The sequence below is a fragment of the Pelobates fuscus genome, chromosome 8 (genome assembly GCF_036172605.1).
Source record: "Pelobates fuscus isolate aPelFus1 chromosome 8, aPelFus1.pri, whole genome shotgun sequence".
NCBI classification, from domain to species: domain Eukaryota; kingdom Metazoa; phylum Chordata; class Amphibia; order Anura; family Pelobatidae; genus Pelobates; species Pelobates fuscus.
In genome coordinates this window covers 78,823,911-78,844,384 of record NC_086324.1, presented here as the reverse complement: position 1 = coordinate 78,844,384, position 20,474 = coordinate 78,823,911, and the positions used below count along the sequence as shown (strand labels likewise).

Sequence of the window (20,474 nt, the reverse complement as noted above, 5' to 3'; positions counted from 1 at the left end):
GATGGACAGCTTTTATGAACCCAAAAACATTTATACCAAACAACTTACCGGAAATACTCCAAAATGTTTACAGCATCATTCATTCATGTGCAAATTGTTAGGAATAAAAATAATTGAAAGATAATTTGTCTGTTTTGCCAGAAATGTAAATGTTTACTTCTAGATAATTTTGAGTTTCCAGCAATTCCCACATTGGCAAATAATTCTGTATGATTGTGTTAAATAAAATGTGTTAGTACTACAATTTCTTAATTGCCCCAATAGACTTACCTAGAATTATAATGGAAAAAAGGAAAATAATAGGCGCTCACTATAGTAATCAGGCAACAGTATACAGAAACAAGGATTCCCCAACCTTGTGAGTTATAGAGAAGCAAGAAAGAGGGCGTATACCGCGCCTAGTAGTTTATATATGAAAAAAATACATACATGTATCCTTGAATATTCCAATTAATCGTAACCTCGGAAAAGAATTAAGATAAAAAATAATAGTGCGATACAGTAAATTTTATCTTAAAAACAAATAATTAATAGCTATGTACAGTCACCTCACATTGAGATGAGCTATAAAAGAGCTCTGCTGTGGAGACGGGGATTGTACCGTCCAAGCGCTCCACAGCAGAGCTCTGTTATAGCTCATCTCAATGTGAGTGGACTGTACATAGCTATTAATTATTTGTTTTTAAGATAAAATTTACTGTATTGCACTATTATTTTTTATCTTAATTATTTTCTGAGGTAACGATTAATTGGAATATTCAAGGATACATGTATGTATTTTTTTCATATATAAACTACTAGGCGCGGTATACGCCCTCTTTCTTGCTTCTAGAATTATAATGGATTCTAGAGATGTCGTGAACATAAAATTTTCCGTTCGCGAACGTCGAACGCAAATTTCCGCAAATGTTCGCGAACGGGCGAACCGGGCGAACCGCCATAGACTTCAATAGGCAGGCGAATTTTAAAACCCACAGGGACTCTTTCTGGCCACAATAGTGATGAAAAAGTTGTTTCAAGGCGACTAACACCTGGACTGTGGCATGCCGGAAGGGGATCTATGGCAAAACTCCCATGGAAAATTACATAGTTGATGCAGAGTCTGGTTTTAATCCATAAAGGGCATAAATCACCTAACATTCCTAAATTGTTTGGAATAACGTGCTTTAAAATATCAGGTATGATGTTGTATCGATCAGGTAGTGTAAGGGTTACGCCCGCTTCACAGTGACCGACCAAACTCCCCATTTAACCACAGCAAACAACCGCAAACTGTCCATTTGCACAACCGCAAACTCCCCATTTGCACAAGGTTGGATACCAAGCTAGCCATGTCCTGTTCCTTGTCCTCACTGATGTCATTAAAGGTCTCTTCCTCCACCCAGCCACGTACAACACCAAGGGTCCCCGAAAGGTGACAACAAGCCCCCTGGGACGCCTGCTGTGTTTTGTCTTCCACCTCCTCAAAGCCACCTTCCTCCTCTGAATCCTCTTCTTCAGACTCCTCTCTCTGCGTTGCCTCTCTCTGCATTATTATAAGGTGTGTTAAGTAGTACTATTCCTATCAGTTTAATCCCTGTTACGTCCCCTATCAGGGGACGTGTATATGGCATCGATTTTAGGAACCGGGAGATGGAAAAAGATGCTTGGTTGGTCCTCCTACTTCAAATTTGGGGCACTGCGTGTGTAATCTAATGTGCCACCAGATAGGAGTGGTGTGTTAAGTAGTACTATTCTTATCAGTTTAATCCCTGTTACGACCCCCTCATCCGGCCTTTTTTAGTCGAATGTATCACCCACTGTCAGTCCCTTTGGAATCCATCCCTCATTCATCTTAATAAAGGTGAGGTAATCTAGAATTTTTTGACCTAGGCAACTTCTCTTCTCAGTGACAATACCTCCTGCTGCACTGAAGCTCCTTTCTGACAGGACACTTGAAGTGGGGCAGGCCAGAAGTTCTATCGCAAATTGGGATAGCTCAGGCCACAGGTCAAGCCTGCACACCCAGTAGTCAAGGGGTTTATTGCTCCTCAGAGTGTTGATATCTGCAGTTAAGGCGAGGTAGTCTGCTACCTGTCAGCCGAGACGTTCTCTGAGGGTGGACACCGAAGGGCTATGGCGATGTGTAGGACTTAAAAAGCTCCGCATGTCCTCCATCAACAACACGTCTGTAAAGCATCCTGTCCTTGCCGGCGTGGTCGTGGGAGGAGGAGGATTACTTTCACCTCTTCCCCTTTTAGATTCCCGTTGTGCTGTGACATCACCCTTGTACGCTGTGTAAAGCATACTTTTTAATTGATTTTGGAACTGCTGCATCCTTTCCGAATTCCGGTAATTCGGTAACATTTCAGGCACTTTCTGCTTATACCGGGGGTCTAGTGGCATAGACACCCTGTACAGGTCGTTCTCCTTCAGCCTTTTTATATGAGGGTCCCTCAACAGGCACGCCAGCATGAAAGACCCCATTTGCACAAGGTTGGATGCCGAGCTACTCATGTCCCGTTCCTCGTCCTCAGTGATCTCACTGAAAGTATGTTCTTCCCCCTAGCCACGTACAACACCACGGGTACCAGATAGGTGACAACGAGCACCCTGGGATGCCTGTTGTGGTTGGTCTTCCTCCTCCTCCTCAAAGCCACATTCCTCCTCTGACTCCTCTTCCTCACAATCCTCTTCCAGCGTTGCCGCAGGTCCAGCAAGCGATGCTGATAAGGCTGTTTCTGGTGGTGATGGTGACCACAACTCTTCCTCTTCCTCTTCACACTCATCTACGGCCTGATCCAGCACTCTTCGCAGGGCATGCTCCAGGAAGAAAACAAATGGTAAGATATCGCTGATGGGGCCTTCGGTGCGACTGACTAGGTTTGTCACCTCCTCAAAAGGACGCATTAGCCTACAGGCATTGCGCATGAGCGTCCAGTAACGTGGCAAAAAAATTCCAAGCTCCGCAGAGGCTGTCCTAGCACCCCGGTCATACAAATAGTCGTTAACGGCTTTTTCTTGTTGGAGCAGGCGGTCGAACATTAGGAGTGTTGAATTCCAACGTGTCGGGCTGTCACAAATCAAGCGCCTCACTGGCATGTTGTTTCACCGCTGGATATCTGAAAAGTGCGCCATGGCCGTTTAGGAATGCCTGAACTGGCTACACACCTTCCTGGCCTGCTCCAGGACGTCCTGTAAGCCTGGGTACTTATGCACAAAGCGTTGTACGATCAGATTACACACATGTGCCATGCACATGTGTCAACTTGCCCAAATTCAATGCCGCCAACAAATTTCTTCCGTTGTCACAAACCACTTTGCCGATCTCCAGTTGGTGCGGAGTCAGCAACTGATCCACCTGTGCGTTGAGGGAGGACAGGAGTGCAGGTCCGGTGTGACTCTCTGCTTTCAGGCAAGTCAACCCCAAGACGGCGTGACACTGCCGTATCCGCGATGTGGAATAGTACCTGGGGAGCTGGGGGGGTGCAGCAGCAGAAGAGGACTCAGCCGAGGAGGTTATAGAAGTGGATGGAGTAGGAGGAGTAGAGGAGGTGGCAGCAGGCCTTCCTGCAAGTCGTAGCGGTGTCACCAACTCCTCTGCAGAGCCACGCATTCCATGCTTGGCAGCCGTCAGCAGGTTTACCCAATGCAGGTGTAGTTGATATACCTGCCCTGACCATGCTTTTCAGACCAGGTATCAGTGGTCAGATGGACCCTTGCCCCAACACTGTGTGCCAGACATGCCATTACTTCCTTTTGCACAATCGAGTACATGTTGGGGATTGCCTTTTGTGCAAAGAAATTTCGGCCGGGTATCCTTCCACTGCGTTGTCCCAATAGCTACAAAGTTTTGGAATGCCTCAGACTCCACCAGCTTGTATGGTAAAAGCTGGCGGGCTAAGAGTTTAGACAAGCCAGCTGTCGGATGCCGGGCAAGGGGGTGACTTTGTGACATTGGCTTCTTACACTCAAACATGTCCTTGACAGACACTTGACTGTGGGCAGATGAGCAGGAACTGCTCAAGGCGAGAGACGGAGTGGCGGATGGTTGAGAGGGGGCAAGGAGGACAGCAGTGGTTGACTTTGCTAAAGATGCTGGACCAGGAAGGATGGCGGCTTTGAGTTTGTGTGCTGCTTGTACTCATGTGTTGATCCCATAGGCGTTTGTGATGTGCGATCATGTGCCTTCGCAAAGCAGTTGTACTTAGGTGGGTGTTGACTCAGTTTCTTTTGGCACAGGTTGCAAATGGCATTGCTGTTGTCAGAGGCAGACACACAAAAAAAAATGCCACACTGCTGAGTTCTGCAATGACGGCATTTTGGTGGTGGCAACAGCATGCGTTGATTGGCGTGCTGTCTGGCTGACCCCGGGTGCCGATGCATGATGTCTGACTGTGCCACTAGCTTCTTGCGACGACCTCCCCCTGCTTCCAACTCGTCTCCTCCTCCTCTCTGTCTCCCCATCTTAACTTTCCCCCTGTTCTTCTTCTCTTCTAGCGGGCACCCACGTGACATCCACGGACGCATCGTCATCATCAACCACTTCACTTGTATCTGACAACTCAGCAAAGGAAGCAGCAGCGGGTACAACATCATCATCATCACACCGTACGTCCATGTGTGTAATGCTGCCTGACTGAGACATATCCTTGTTATCTACATCCTCTGTCAATAATGGTTGCTCATCACTCATTTCTTCCAACTGATGTGTAAATAACTCCTCTGACAGATCAATTGAAGTGGCTGTGGTGCTAGTGTTGGTGGTGGCGGCAGGCGGGGGAGTGGTAACTTGAGAGGTGCCTGAAGCTAAGCTGGGGGAGGATTGTGCGTCAAGGTTCCGAGCAGAAGCTGTAGAAGATTGGGTGTCCTGTGTTAGGCAGTCAACTATGTCCTCAGAACTTTTCGAGTTCAGGGTACGTGGCCTCTGAACACTGTGCATTATTCTAGGGTCAAAGGGAATCACAGCACCACGACCACGACGGCCCCTGCAGGGTGGCCTGCCTCTGCCTGTCATATTTTTTTCGATTAGTGGTACTATGCGTGCAAGCTACTGTGACAACAGATATGAGTGGCACTGTGCACTGGCAGAAGTTGGCAAAGTAGACGCTGTAGGACTGACACACGCTTGCAGTCAACTAACTGCTATTCAATCTATTACAGTCAAAATTGGATATATTTTTTTAAATGTACACTACTGTTAGACCAGATATGAGTTGCACTGGTGTGACACTGTGCCCTGGCAGGCCCTGAAACGCACACGTGTGAAGGAAACTGACTGCTATTATTTCACAGTCAAATTTCTAGGTTTTTTTTTAATGCACACTACTGTTACACCAGATATGAGTTGCACTGGTGTGACACTGTGCCCTGGCAGGCCCTGAAACGCACACGCGTGAAGGAAACTGACTGCTATTATTTCACAGTCAAAAAAGTTTTTTTTTTTTTGTTTTTTTAAATGTACACTACTGTTACACCAGATATGAGTTGCACTGGTGTGACACTGTGCCCTGGCAGGCCCTGAAACGCACACATGTGAAGGAAACTGACTGCTATTTTTTCACAGTCAAAAAAGTGTTTTTTTTTTCTTTTAAATGTACACTACTGTTACACCAGATATGAGTTGCACTGGTGTGGCACTGTGCCCTGGCAGGCCCTGAAACGCACACGTGTGAAGGAAACTGATTGCTATTTTTTCACAGTCAAAAAAGTGTTTTTTTTTCTTTTAAATGTACACTACTGTTACACCAGATATGAGTTGCACTGGTGTGACACTGTGCCCTGGCAGGCCCTGAAACGCACACGTGTGAAGGAAACTGACTGCTATTATTTCACAGTCAAAAAAGTGTTTTGTTTTTTTTAAATGTAAACTACTGTTACACCAGATATGAGTTGCACTGGTGTGACACTGTGCCCTGGCAGGCCCTGAAACGCACACGTGTGAAGGAAACTGACTACTATTATTTCACAGTCAAAAAAGTGTTTGGGTTTTTTTAAATGTACACTACTGTTATACCAGATATGAGTTGCACTGGTGTGACACTGTGCCCTGGCAGGCCCTGAAATGCGTACGTGTGAAGGAAATTGACTGCTATTATTTCACAGTCAAAAAAGTGTTGTTGTTTTTTTTAAATGTACACTACTGTTACAGCAGATATGAGTTGCACTGGTGTGACACTGTGCCCTGGCAGGCCCTGAAACGCACACGTGTGAAGGAAACTGACTGCTATTATATTACAGTCAAGAAAGTTTTTTTTTTTAAATGCAAGCTATTGTGACACCAGATATGAGTGGTGGCACTGGGCAAGTGGGCACAGTATACGCTGTGAGCCTGACACACACGCTGGCAGGCAGGCAACTGCAATTAGATTACACAGGGAAAAAAAAAAAAGACTGATGTTCTAGCCCTAAAAAGGGCTTTTTTGGGTGCAGTCCTTACAGCAGAGATCAGATGAGTCCTTCAGGACTGTAGTGGACACTGAATACACTAGCCTAGCTATCGATTTCCCTATTAAATCAGCAGCAGCTACACTGTCCCTCCTCTCACTAAGAATGCAGCTTCCGAATGAATCTAAAATGGATGCTGTCCAGGAGGTGGGAGGGTCTGGGCGGGAGGGTCTGCTGCTAATTGGCTGGAATGTGTCTGATGACTGTGAGGTACAGGGTCAAAGTTTATTCAATGATGACAAATAGGGGGCGGACCGAACATCGCATATGTGTGTTTGTATATGGGAGTGTCATGCATTTAACCATTGTTGTTACTGGTTTGTGACTTGGTGCTGCTACTTCACACATAAGGTCTGATATTTTGAGACAGAATAGTCTCTCAAACAGTCAAAAAGCATCTAAAGTCTCCTTGCCACGACATGCAATTGTGCACATGTGTTAAATGTGTTGCATTATTGCTGCTCAGACATTTTGAATAAATAAGGATGAAAGACTATATAACTTTTTTATTTTGTGAGGACACAGTTCATCAGTCGACAAACTGAATTTATACTCTAAGCCCCAAAAAATCATGACAAAACAGGCACACACATTTTTTAATTACACCTTATGAAATGTAAGACTGTAGATTAACTCTGTATAATCCTGACTAATATATATATATTTATATATATATGTAGAAAGGCCATTAGGCCTGAATTTGTGGGAGGAGTAAGTCCCCTACTTAAACTCCCAGCCCCTACTTACCTCTGATGTTCGAGTTCAAGTGTTCCTTGATCTACTTCCGGTTCGCATGTCGTCAGGTTCGCGTCACTTCCGGTCCGGGTGTCTGGGGTTTTGGCTGCACGGCTGAAATCCTACGGTACTTCGGCGGTCCGGCTTGCTGGCTAGCTAACTGTGAGTTTAAAAAATGCGTTAAGTTCCGGTCCCCACCACACCGCACTGTGGTCTTAGCGGGGGGCCGGAACGCACATATCGGCAATTACTACCGGGGACAATCCACGGTCCCCTCACGTCGGCATATAGGTGGCTCTTTCGTTCACCCGTCTGGGGGGTCCTACACCTCCCCTCACCCCCTCACGGATCTAAATATTACGGTACAAACGTTAAGCTAGATATCAGTATACATATAAATCCTTTTGGGGGATTATCTCATGCTGGTACAAAGGCTATACTTTCATACTATGTGGGAAAGGGATGCCACATTTTTTTTATTTATTTTTTACTATAAACAAGACATTGGTTGCTAAAATTTCATTCATACTTTCCATTGTATTTTCTTGTATCAGTTCACATACCCAGTTTTTGGCTGTTATCGCCACATGTTTTCTATGGTATTTTCTGAGAAAAGAAGCGAACTAGTAGAGCCACATTAGATACACACCTGAGTGGGGGGTAACCCCAAATAGAAATAGAAAGGACAAGAGATTATGTATCTAATGTTTAAAGTAAAGTATATACATAGCAGCTAGGAGTAGCGAAACGCGCGCGTCAGAGGATTAGCGTGCACTGCACTTTTGGATCCATGGTGTAGTGCGCAGATCGCTAGGAGTAGCGAAACGCGCGCGTCAGAGGATTACCGTGCACTGCACTTTTGGATCCATGGTGTAGTGCGCAGATCGGCGACCGCACTCTTTGATTCAACCTAATTATTTGCAACCAATGATCTTTATTTTATTTTCATCTACGATACTTACTGTTTTTAGCGATAGATATTCTGGTGGTTGGGGTTAGGTGCCCTTGAAGGCACGGGACACATTACTAAAGAGGGTTGTTAGATTTTCAACAGCCTTCAGAACACATAGTGCGTTATTTCGTATGGACACTTTGTAACTTTGTCCACTATGACTTTGTCCCCCTCCCCCTCCCTTGTATTGTCTAGCTGTACACCATTTGTATAACTATCAGTTCTTACTGCTGGCAGATGTTTGGTATACTCACTTAACGCTCTGTATGTCAGTTCAAACGTCAGTCCAATCACTTAGTGTATCATTTCCCTGCTACTATCTATCTTTATATCTATCTACTAAATCGATATGTGGCAGTAATATGGAGACTACGTCCAACTTATCAAATATTAGACTGCCGTTTTGAACAGGACTACCTTACAGATTATCTAGCTACCAGACTAAGATTATATTTTCAATTTACCCCGTAACAGTGACGGTTCTCTCGTCCTTTGGGTTACCAACATTTTAGTGATTTGCTGACAGTTGCCGGTCATACTGATTGTAGGCAAGAACATAGAGGTTATTTACATTAAATATCACACTGTTATTAGACAGACTCGGTATTTATCGTCAGAATAGTCTACTAAGGCATCAATGTGGAAGGTCTGTATAAGATTTTTTGCAGTGAATAACTGAAATCTGATGAGACAGACAATCACCAAGCTATTTGATTGGTGTCTGTTTCTTTTCAGTCCAACAGCATTACCCACTTGCCTCTACTGATAGTTACTTGTTGGCTACATTGGTTTGCATTCATTAATTACACTGGCACTGATCTTGTACCAGATTTTTTAATTCACAATTTTTTGAGGTTTATTGTATAGCACTGATCGATTTTTTCCTTTATTATTTAGTAATGTCTAATAAAACTGTATTATTTTTGCTTACTTGATAACAACTGGTATACTCAATAAGTTTCCCGCTGGCCATATTGTTATCCCTTGGATGTATATACCATTTGATAACAACGGTTATACTCAATAAGTTTCCCGCTGGCCATATTGTTATCCTGTGGATGTATATACTTTACTTTAAACATTAGATACATCATCTCTTGTCCTTTCTATGGTATTTTCTGTTTATTCTGTATAATATGTAGCTTCCCTGCACTAAACTCTAGCAGCAGCTACTATCATACTTACTTGGAAGTGTTACCACGAAAATCACTATTCACACAATAATATACTATGCCTTTACATGCAAATTAATCAAAACTCTGTTAAAAAAATTATTTAAATCTCCACAGATCATACTTTTGTCATATATTTCGGCTAAATTGAGTTTAACTCAGTTCGGCCCTGAGTTTTGTTCTTTAACCCAGGTATAGTATTTATTTTACTTTAGTTTCTGTTTTGGCAAAAAACTCAGACAGCCATCACTTTACATTTGTCAACTCACGCTGCGCTCATACGTCACGCCCACTCAGATTTACATCTGTCTCAAACCCTTAGGCTTCTACTACGATAGCATCAACAGCTTTGCCTTGTCTAAATCAGAGAAAACCTGGTTCTTGTCCCTTGTATCCAGGTATAGTTTTTCTTTAATCTTCAGTATTTTACTTCAGTTTCCGTTTCAAGGCCGCAGACAGCCTTCACGGTCCATTTTGCCACTCTCTCGTATCACCCGTCCATGCCCCCCCATGTAATTCATGATGCGCTCATACGCCACGCTCACACAGATCTACATCTGTCTCAAACCCCTTAGGCTTCTGCTATGATATCACCAACCGCTGGGCCTCTCTTCCATATATACTTGAAGGTCAAGTCCACGGGTATAATCACTATCAAGGTTAGTATCCTACCATCACATAATTCGCCAATTTATCCCATAGATGGTACGTGAACTGGCTCACAGGGTCTGGACTTCAGACCTAGCTCACCGAGGCATTTACAAACCATCTCCCAACCTCAAAACGGAGGTATGGCCCTACGCCCAAATCATAGTTAAAGGCCTCATTCGCTCTTCTACAGGGCCGTAGTCAGGGCCTCACTTTTCACGGCCACACGTTTTGAACCTTTTAAATGTCATCGAGAGGCCAACATCCCACCACCACATCTGTGGCAATGTAGTTCACTTCGCCCAAATCATAGATAGAGCCTCTCACCGCCACTTAGCATTAGTAGGGCCTCATCCGTCACTAGTCTAAGTTAAGTTTTTCGCTTCGGCAGTAACCTTACAGTCCAGTTCACCTGAGGAATTCCCCCTCTCCCCCCCACCCCTTGAAATAATTTTCTCAGACGCCCCTAATAAATCCAACTCATTTAATTCATTTCTAGAATGTCGCAAGATACATCTCCCATGGATGAGTAGCCTCATGAGGATATAATATCCATTCCTATCAGACCAGAGTCTCAAGGAGTATCTCTCGCCCCTTTTACCCCTACGTCTTTGAGAGCATGGGCTATACCTACAATTACAACCGAACTCAGGCTTAGGGGAATCCCCTTTCCTGCTATGGCCCAAAAGGCAGAATTATACAGACTTTTGACCAACAAAGCCCCTGAGCCTAGGCCAGGCACTAGCTCTCAAAGTCAACCTTCTGGCACTGGCACAGCCACCCAGGACACCCTTATGGCAATCCTGGCCAACCTGCAGACCTTAAACAGCAGGTTAAGCAAGGTGGAAAGTGCCATTGGACCTCTATCTCCATAAAGTGGTGGATTTGGGCGTTAAGTACGGGGGCTCATCTTTTTATGATTACCATAAATCGATATCAGCGAAAGCGGCGACACATCTGAAACAGTTTAATGTAAGAATTAACTGGTGTCAGATGGATACAGAACTATTCTTCGCTGGTCTGAGGCCCCCGTCCTGTGCCATATGCAATTCCTCAACCCACTTGGTCGATTTGTGCCCTTCTATGGCTGATTCATCCACCCCCACTCCCACCCCTCAATCCACTTCCACTCCTCACCTTAAACAGGAAGGTGGACAGCGGGATAAACTGGGTAGGCCCATCTCCTTTTTAGGGAAAGCGCAGGTGTGCAACAACTTCAATGCAGGTTCCTGCAGCTTCAGCGCCTGTAGATTGTTGCACTTCTGCTCTATCTGCTTCAGGGCACACACTAAGACCATGTGCCCGGCCAGGTTGTCCCCTAGCAAGTGACTAACCGACGTTAATATCGACAACCTGGCTTTTTACTTAAAAACCCATCCAAGTAAACATCTAGTGGAGTATTTGATAACAGGATTCACCCAGGGCTTTCTCACAGGTCTCGTGGCCATTCCCTCGGGGACACTGGAATGCCCCAACCTCCTATCAGCCTGCCTAGACCCAGAGGCCACGGACGTTCTCCTCTCCACAGAAATAGCACAAGGTTTCATGATCGGCCCCTTCACCTCCTCACCGTTTTCCTCCTGGTGCACTAACCCTATTGGCATAGCTGTACACAAATATTCAAATAAAAAGCGCATGATTATTGATTTATCGGCACCGCACTCTTCTTTTGTTCCTAGCATCAACGCACTCATTCCCTCAGACGAATTCTCACTACAATACGTAAAAATAGACGACGCTATACAAACCATCATTTCAACTGGTAGCAATGCCTGGCTTAGTAAAACAGACATTACCAACGCATTCAAATTACTGCCCATGCACCCATCACTTTGGCACTTGCACGGTGTTAAATGGCGAAACAGGTACTATTTTTCCACGCGACTCACTTTTGGGTCCAGAAGCAGCCCTAAACTGTTCGATATTTTTGCAGAAACTCTATGCTGGCTGCTTCTGAACATTATTAGGTGTCACGCCGCCATTCACTACTTGGATGACTTCCTCATAATAGAACCAAGCACACGCACACCCACCGATATCCTCAGCACCTCTGCACTTTTTTCCACCCTCGGGGTACCTTTGTCTCCCTCTAAAACAATTGGCCCCACCTCTAAACTTACTTTCTTGGGGATAGAGCTAGACTCTGGTACCTTCCGCGCCAGCCTTCCCCCTGAAAAAGTGGTCCGCCTGAGAGGGGAAATAGATATGTTCCTGCGGAATTATGTATGCACCTGGAAAGAACTTCAGTCCTTATTGGGGTCCCTGAATTTCGCGATGTGCATCGTTCCACAGGGTAGATCTTTTGTGTCCAGGCTCCTTTGTCTGCTTCATGGGGTACCGGATGCCTGCCCAATCACATTGGACCAGCACGTCAAAGCTGACCTACTCATGTGGGGGAACTTCTTGACTGAATGGAACAGTATCTCCATGTTTATTCCCCCTCTCTCCGACTCCTCACCCTGCATTTACACTGACGCTGCAGCCAACACGGGTTGCGCAGCTATATTTGGTAATCACTGGTTTAGGGGTCACTGGCCAGCTGAGATGGATGCCTTGCCGGGGTTTAGAGAAACTTCAGCTCTGTTTGAAATTTACCCCATAGTGGCGGCCGCACCCACTTGGGGTCACCTCTGGTCTGGCAAGGCAGTAAAATGCTATTTCGACAACTCGGCTTGTGGTATCATTAACAAAGGGCGCTCTTCCTCTCTTACCATCAAAATTCACCACGCATGTTAGAATCCTATTGGGAAAATTGGGTTACAACCCAGCTTCATTCTCCGGGCATTCATTTTGCATAGGAGCTGCTTCATCAGCTTCTAGTACTAACACCCCGGTCCACATTATAAAGAGACTGGGTCGCTGGAAGTCCTCTATATACAATACGTACATTCCACGACCAGAAAGAGAACTTCGCCAAGCCTTCAGGAATTTAGTAATGTAAACAAATGCAATAAAGTGTGTTTTTTCGAACTTCGCTTTGCCCTCTTTTATTTACAGGCCCACTCGGACGTTGGTTTCAGCACACCACAACCAACTTTTATCTCTGACATTATCCATTACATATTAAATTCCGAGCACAAGTAGAAAGGCCATTAGGCCTGAATTTGTGGGAGGAGTAAGTCCCCTACTTAAACTCCCAGCCCCTACTCACCTCTGACGTTCGAGTTCAAGTGTTCCCCACCCACCAGGCCCACTCAGATGTTGGTTTCGGCACACCACAACCAACTTTTATCTCTGACATTATCCATTACATATTAAATTCCGAGCACAAATATATTTATATATATATATATATATATATATATAATAAATACACAAGATCCAGCGCACTCTCCTATCTACTAAACAGCAACTTCAATGTTGACAGATTTTATTAGTTTGTAAAAGTTTTTTAAAAACACCTAATCTAGGCAAAAAAATGGGGATTTAGTTACATTATATGATCATACATTGCATAAGCCTGCCACAACGTCAATGTACCCCATCTTTGGCAGGTCCTACTCTCACAGTCTAATGTCTGCTTTTATGAGATTAACCACTTACTTGGGAAAAAATTCCATCTGAGGCTCTCTGCAGTACAAGGCTAAATAGGGACCTGAGATGAGGCACCTGTAACAGGGAGGGGTGCAGAACCAAGGAGTTGGCTAGACTCCCAAATATATATAGGAAACATGGGGGGATGGTTGCACTCACCTAAACATGCTTAAATGGGGTGCTGCTGGGGGCCATATTATACAATAAATACACAAGATCCAGCGCACTCTCCTATCTACTAAACAGCAACTTCAATGTTGACAGATTTTATTAGTTTGTAAAAGTTTTTTTTAAAAACACCTAATCTAGGCAAAAAAATGGGGATTTAGTTACATTATATGATCATACATTGCATAAGTCTGCCACAACGTCAATGTACCCCATCTTTGGCAGGTCCTACTCTCACAGTCTAATGTCTGCTTTTATGAGATTAACCACTTACTTGGGAAAAAATTCCATCTGAGGCTCTCTGCAGTACAAGGCTAAATAGGGACCTGAGATGAGGCACCTGTAACAGGGAGGGGTGCAGAACCAAGGAGTTGGCTAGACTCCCAAATATATATAGGAAACATGGGGGGATGGTTGCACTCACCTAAACATGCTTAAATGGGGTGCTGCTGGGGGCCATATTATACAATAAATACACAAGATCCAGCGCACTCTCCTATCTACTAAACAGCAACTTCAATGTTGACAGATTTTATTAGTTTGTAAAAGTTTTTTTTAAAAACACCTAATCTAGGCAAAAAAATGGGGATTTAGTTACATTATATGATCATACATTGCATAAGCCTGCCACAACGTCAATGTACCCCATCTTTGGCAGGTCCTACTCTCACAGTCTAATGTCTGCTTTTATGAGATTAACCACTTACTTGGGAAAAAATTCCATCTGAGGCTCTCTGCAGTACAAGGCTAAATAGGGACCTGAGATGAGGCACCTGTAACAGGGAGGGGTGCAGAACCAAGGAGTTGGCTAGACTCCCAAATATATATAGGAAACATGGGGGGATGGTTGCACTCACCTAAACATGCTTAAATGGGGTGCTGCTGGGGGCCATATTATACAATAAATACACAAGATCCAGCGCACTCTCCTATCTACTAAACAGCAACTTCAATGTTGACAGATTTTATTAGTTTGTAAAAGTTTTTTTTAAAAACACCTAATCTAGGCAAAAAAATGGGGATTTAGTTACATTATATGATCATACATTGCATAAGCCTGCCACAACGTCAATGTACCCCCATCTTTGGCAGGTCCTACTCTCACAGTCTAATGTCTGCTTTTATGAGATTAACCACTTACTTGGGAAAAAATTCCATCTGAGGCTCTCTGCAGTACAAGGCTAAATAGGGACCTGAGATGAGGCACCTGTAACAGGGAGGGGTGCAGAACCAAGGAGTTGGCTAGACTCCCAAATATATATAGGAAACATGGGGGGATGGTTGCACTCACCTAAACATGCTTAAATGGGGTGCTGCTGGGGGCCATATTATACAATAAACAATACACAAGATCTAGCGCACTCTCCTATCCACTAAACAGCAACTTCAATGTTGACAGATTTTATTAGTTTGTAAAAGTTTTTTTTAAAAACACCTAATCTAGGCAAAAAAATGGGGATTTAGTTACATGAAGTACATAACCACTCCTAATCCCGTTCATCTCACACCCTCCAAACTCATCTGCCCTCACTCTGCCACACTCACCCTGTCACATTAACCCCCCTTAAACCTGTCACACTCATCCCTCCTACCTTGCCACAATTGCCCTGACACACTTACCACACTCCCTCATCAAACCATGTCATACTCCCTGTTCCTCATTCTCTCTCACAACCCCCCTGTCCATTGTGAGGGGGGAGGTGGGGGGGGGGAGGTAGTTTTACAAACTAATAAAATCTGTCAACATTGAAGTTGCTGTTTAGTAGATAGGAGAGTGCGCTGGATCTTGTGTATTTATTGTATAATATGGCCCCCAGCAGCACCCCATTTAAGCATGTTTAGGTGAGTGCAACCATCCCCCCATGTTTCCTATATATATTTGGGAGTCTAGCCAACTCCTTGGTTCTGCACCCCTCCCTGTTACAGGTGCCTCATCTCAGGTCCCTATTTAGCCTTGTACTGCAGAGAGCCTCAGATGGAATTTTTTCCCAAGTAAGTGGTTAATCTCATAAAAGCAGACATTAGACTGTGAGAGTAGGACCTGCCAAAGATGGGGTACATTGACGTTGTGGCAGGCTTATGCAATGTATGATCATATAATGTAACTAAATCCCCATTTTTTTGCCTAGATTAGGTGTTTTTAAAAAAAACTTTTACAAACTAATAAAATCTGTCAACATTGAAGTTGCTGTTTAGTAGATAGGAGAGTGCGCTGGATCTTGTGTATTTATTGTATAATATGGCCCCCAGCAGCACCCCATTTAAGCATGTTTAGGTGAGTGCAACCATCCCCCCATGTTTCCTATATATATTTGGGAGTCTAGCCAACTCCTTGGTTCTGCACCCCTCCCTGTTACAGGTGCCTCATCTCAGGTCCCTATTTAGCCTTGTACTGCAGAGAGCCTCAGATGGAATTTTTTCCCAAGTAAGTGGTTAATCTCATAAAAGCAGACATTAGACTGTGAGAGTAGGACCTGCCAAAGATGGGGTACATTGACGTTGTGGCAGGCTTATGCAATGTATGATCATATAATGTAACTAAATCCCCATTTTTTTGCCTAGATTAGGTGTTTTTAAAAAAAACTTTTACAAACTAATAAAATCTGTCAACATTGAAGTTGCTGTTTAGTAGATAGGAGAGTGCGCTGGATCTTGTGTATTTATTGTATAATATGGCCCCCAGCAGCACCCCATTTAAGCATGTTTAGGTGAGTGCAACCATCCCCCCATGTTTCCTATATATATATATATATATATATATATATATATATATAAAATATAACTTGTACGTTCAGAATAGAAGTTTACAGTAAACTAGTTGAGGCCCCATTGTCATTGCAGGTAGTGCTACCTAAAATGACACAATTGAGGAACTCTCACTCCCTTTTCAGTTACCGTTTTCAGTAGAACATGATTGTAACAAGATGATTCCTCTCTCTACCTATTTTCTCTGTTAGATTTTTTTCAGTTAATGTGCTATTCATGAAAGCTTTGTGGTTACACAATTAAATTGTAATAATGAGCACAATAAAGTAAACATGTTGCTTTAAAATATATTTTTTATTGCTTGAAAATTTAAGATCAGTAAAACCATTTAAGTATTTTAAACATTCTAATAGAGATATTGCACTCTTCTGAATGAGCCAACTCTTGAGTTCACGGCTCCCCAGTCACTATATTTTCTGTATTCTCCAGGTCTCAGGTAATATTGACGTCCCTTGTAGTTGGGCTCCTCATAGAAAACCCAGTGACCATCAAGCACATTACAGGAATTTAGATCATGGTAACGGAATTGCTCATAAACATGAGGGCAGTCTTCAGTAAACTCCATCATCTGACCTCTGAAGTCTTCTTTCTCATAGATCCTCATCCTGAATGGACCTCGGTGCTTCAAAAGTAAAATGTATGAAATTTTAAATTGTTATATCTTAAAATTATTCTTTTTTAAAATGCAAATTCTCACTGTTGCGAAGCCACAATTCCAATGTTTTTCATGATGATACAATTTGTGTAGGACATTGTTCTTGAAGTGCCAAATCATGAAATGCTTATTTTAATAAACTGTACCTGACTGCAAAGGTGATAATTATTTTAAAGTATATAAAGCAATATACATGCATATTTTTGGATAATAGACATTTAGAGGAAATTGTAGGTATTAGCAGTAGAAAGAGGGAAGTGCTCATGCCATTGTACAGAACACTGGTGAGACCTCACTTGGAGTATTGTACGCAGTACTGGAGACCGTATCTTCAGAAGGATATTGATACCTTGGAGAGAGTTCAGAGAAGGGCTACTAAACTGGTTCATGGATTGCAGGATAAAACTTACCAGGAAAAGTTAAAGGATCTTAACATGTATAGCTTGGAGGAAAGACGAGACAGGGGGGATATGATAGAAACATTTAAATACATAAAGGGAATCAACACAGTAAAGGAGGAGACTATATTTAAAGGAAGAAAAACTACCACAACAAGAGGACATAGTCTTAAATTAGAGGGACAAAGGTTTAAAAATAATATCAGGAAGTATTACTTTACTGAGAGGGTAGTGGATGCATGGAATAGCCTTCCAGCTGAAGTGGTAGAGGTTAACACAGTAAAGGAGTTTAAGCATGCGTGGGATAGGCATCAGGCTATCCTAACTATAAGATAAGGCCAGAGACTAATGAAAGTATTTAGAAAATTGGTCAGACTAGATGGGCCAAATGGTTCTTATCTGCCGTCACATTCTATGTTTCTATGTTTCTATGTTTCTAATTACAGAAGGATAATTGCTAGATGGTATATATGGTGCATGCTGGCAAATTGTTATTTTCTACACTAAGCACTAATTCAAGTTATTTTATGTTCAAGGTGAAAATATCTTAGGAAACCTGCAAGCTATGGCTTTTAAAATATATCATATCTGTAAGATTTTAGGAATGATATAATATTCCATGAATTAATATGATTAGCTTGATTTAATATTCAGAGATAGTGGGCTATACCCACTGTCATTATCCCAGCAAGGAGAGCAAGACAGGTATAAAACCTGGCATGTTTCTGCTATTTCGCTTTGTAGTTTTGTTTTTGTCTTGTCTTTCTACAAAGCCACCAACGTATAACTGGCAATGGCTATGTCTATTGATTGCTCGTTGTGTGCAAAGATTTTGATTTGTGTGGTTTTCTTGCGGTGTTGTATACAGAAGATATCAGCTCTAAAAGTCATATTGTACATGCATAAAAATAATTAAATTCTTACTTGAGGAGTCAGGTGGACTGATCTCACAGAGTCATTAAAACCCAACCATTGCTGAAAATTGGGATATTCTCCCCTTCTAAGGTAATACTGGTTTCCTTTGTAGCTTGGGTGCTCATAGAGAATCCAGTTTCCACTTTCAACTCGAACAGAGTTGCAACGACTAAAGTATGAAGACAAATCAGAGCAGTCTGCGCTGCACTCATAAGAGCGCCCTTGAAAGTTTCTGTCTTCGTAGAAGATAATCTGTAAATATAATTAGGGTAATTACAATGTAATCCTATATTCAAGAGCAAGTCACATTAATACTACATTTCTAAAGTTATTTCCAATTATATAATGTCAATAAAAAGATAAACCCACAAAAAGGGGTATCTTGCAAGCATCAAATTACTTTTTAAATCTGAAATTGAAATTAGACCATTTCTGAAGTTTCTCATAGTTTACACGTGTCTTAATTATACAGGATTGCAAATATATGTAATGACAACGTTTAAATAATACTAATGCTTTTAATAGCAAATGCAATTTTTATTATTTGTAATTTATTTTATAATGCAGTAATGCCACTGTGTAGTCTTAATTGTTATTTATTAGTTAAAAGTAATTATGTCATTTGCATTTAAAAACAAAACTGAACTGAAATATGCATTTTAATAAAAGGAAACATAAATAGTTATTCTGAAATTCTTGCTAGAGATTATCACGTTTCAGAGTTCAAAATTTTGTATTACCTTTCCCATTTTGATCAATGCTTTAACAAATGCTCAGTGTGGCTTGTTAAAAACAGACCTGCCTTATATACACCTTACAGTGCTGACGTTTGCATACATTGAGCGTGATGTCAATTGATTTTTGTGTTTACTATGGTAAATGTATGTCTCTTTTGTTCATTGTCTTTTAGACTATTCTGTGTTTGAGTCCATTGTATATATTTGCTTACTATGAATTAAATGAAAAAAGGCATTCACAACAACCCTGCAATAGACTCCAGCTAATATATCTTTAGTACAAAACTGTTTTTTTGCACATTTGTCTATTTATTTCTCTGACATTTCCTACTATTAGGTAATCTTTTCCAAATAGTAAACATTTTAATTACGGGTTTTTTCACAGTAGTAACCCGCGATCTATCCATATGTTAAACCTGCTCTGGTTCATGATAAGGTTTTTCTTTCTGCTGCTAACTAGTGATGTCGCGAACATAAAATTTTCGGTTCGCTGACAGCGAACGCGAACTTCCGCAAATGTTCGCGAACCGGGCAAACCGCCATAGACTTCAATGGGCAGGCAAATTTTAAAACCCACAGGGGCTCTTTCTGGCCACAATAGTGATGGAAAAATTGTTTCAAGGGGACTAACACCTGGACTGTGGCATGCCAGAGGGGGATCCATGGCAAAACTCCCATGGAAAATTACACAGTTGATGCAGAGTCTGGTTTTAATCCATAAAGGGCATAAATCACCTAACATTCCTAAATCACAATGGATATGGATTGACACCTGACATATGACATATTGACACCTTGACATATGGATTGACACCTGTCCTCAGAGACCCTGATACACACTGACACATAGTAGAATAGGGACTGTTCCCCCTACATAGGGTCACTTGGCAGATATGGATTGACACCTGTCCTCAGGCACCCTGATACACACTGACACAGAGCAGAATAGGGACTGTTCTCCCTACATAGGGTCACTTGGCAGATATGTATTGACACCTGTCCTCAGAGACCCTGATACACACTGACACAGAGCAGAATAGGGACTGTTCCTCCTACATAGGGTCACTTGGCAGATATGGATTGACACCTGTCCTCAGGGACCATGATACACACTGACACAGAGCAGAATAGGGACTGTTCCCCCCTACATAGGGTCACTTGGCAGATATGTATTGACACCTGTCCTCAGAGACCCTGATACACACTGACACAGAGCAGAATAGGGACTGTTCCCCCTACATAGGGTCACTTGGCAGATATGGATTGACACCTGTCCTCAGGGACCCTGATACACACTGACACAGAGCAGAATATGGACTGTTCCCCCTACATAGGGTCACTTGGCAGATATGGATTGACACCGTCCTC

The 20,474-nt window shown here is 42.7% G+C and overlaps 1 protein-coding gene across 1 annotated transcript; it reads right to left on the bottom strand.

Annotated features, from left to right (window-relative positions):
• Window positions 1-16,674: 16,674 nt before the first annotated feature.
• LOC134570786 (gamma-crystallin 1-like) lies at window positions 16,675-19,139 on the bottom strand. The gene is made up of 3 exons (XM_063428759.1): window positions 19,110-19,139; window positions 18,379-18,621; window positions 16,675-17,023 (listed from the first exon to the last, which is right to left on the bottom strand). The coding sequence occupies exons 1-3, from the start codon at window positions 19,116-19,118 to the stop codon at window positions 16,748-16,750; spliced, it is 528 nt and encodes a 175-aa protein (XP_063284829.1). The 5' UTR covers window positions 19,119-19,139; the 3' UTR covers window positions 16,675-16,747.
• Between the last annotated feature and the right edge of the window lie 1,335 nt (window positions 19,140-20,474).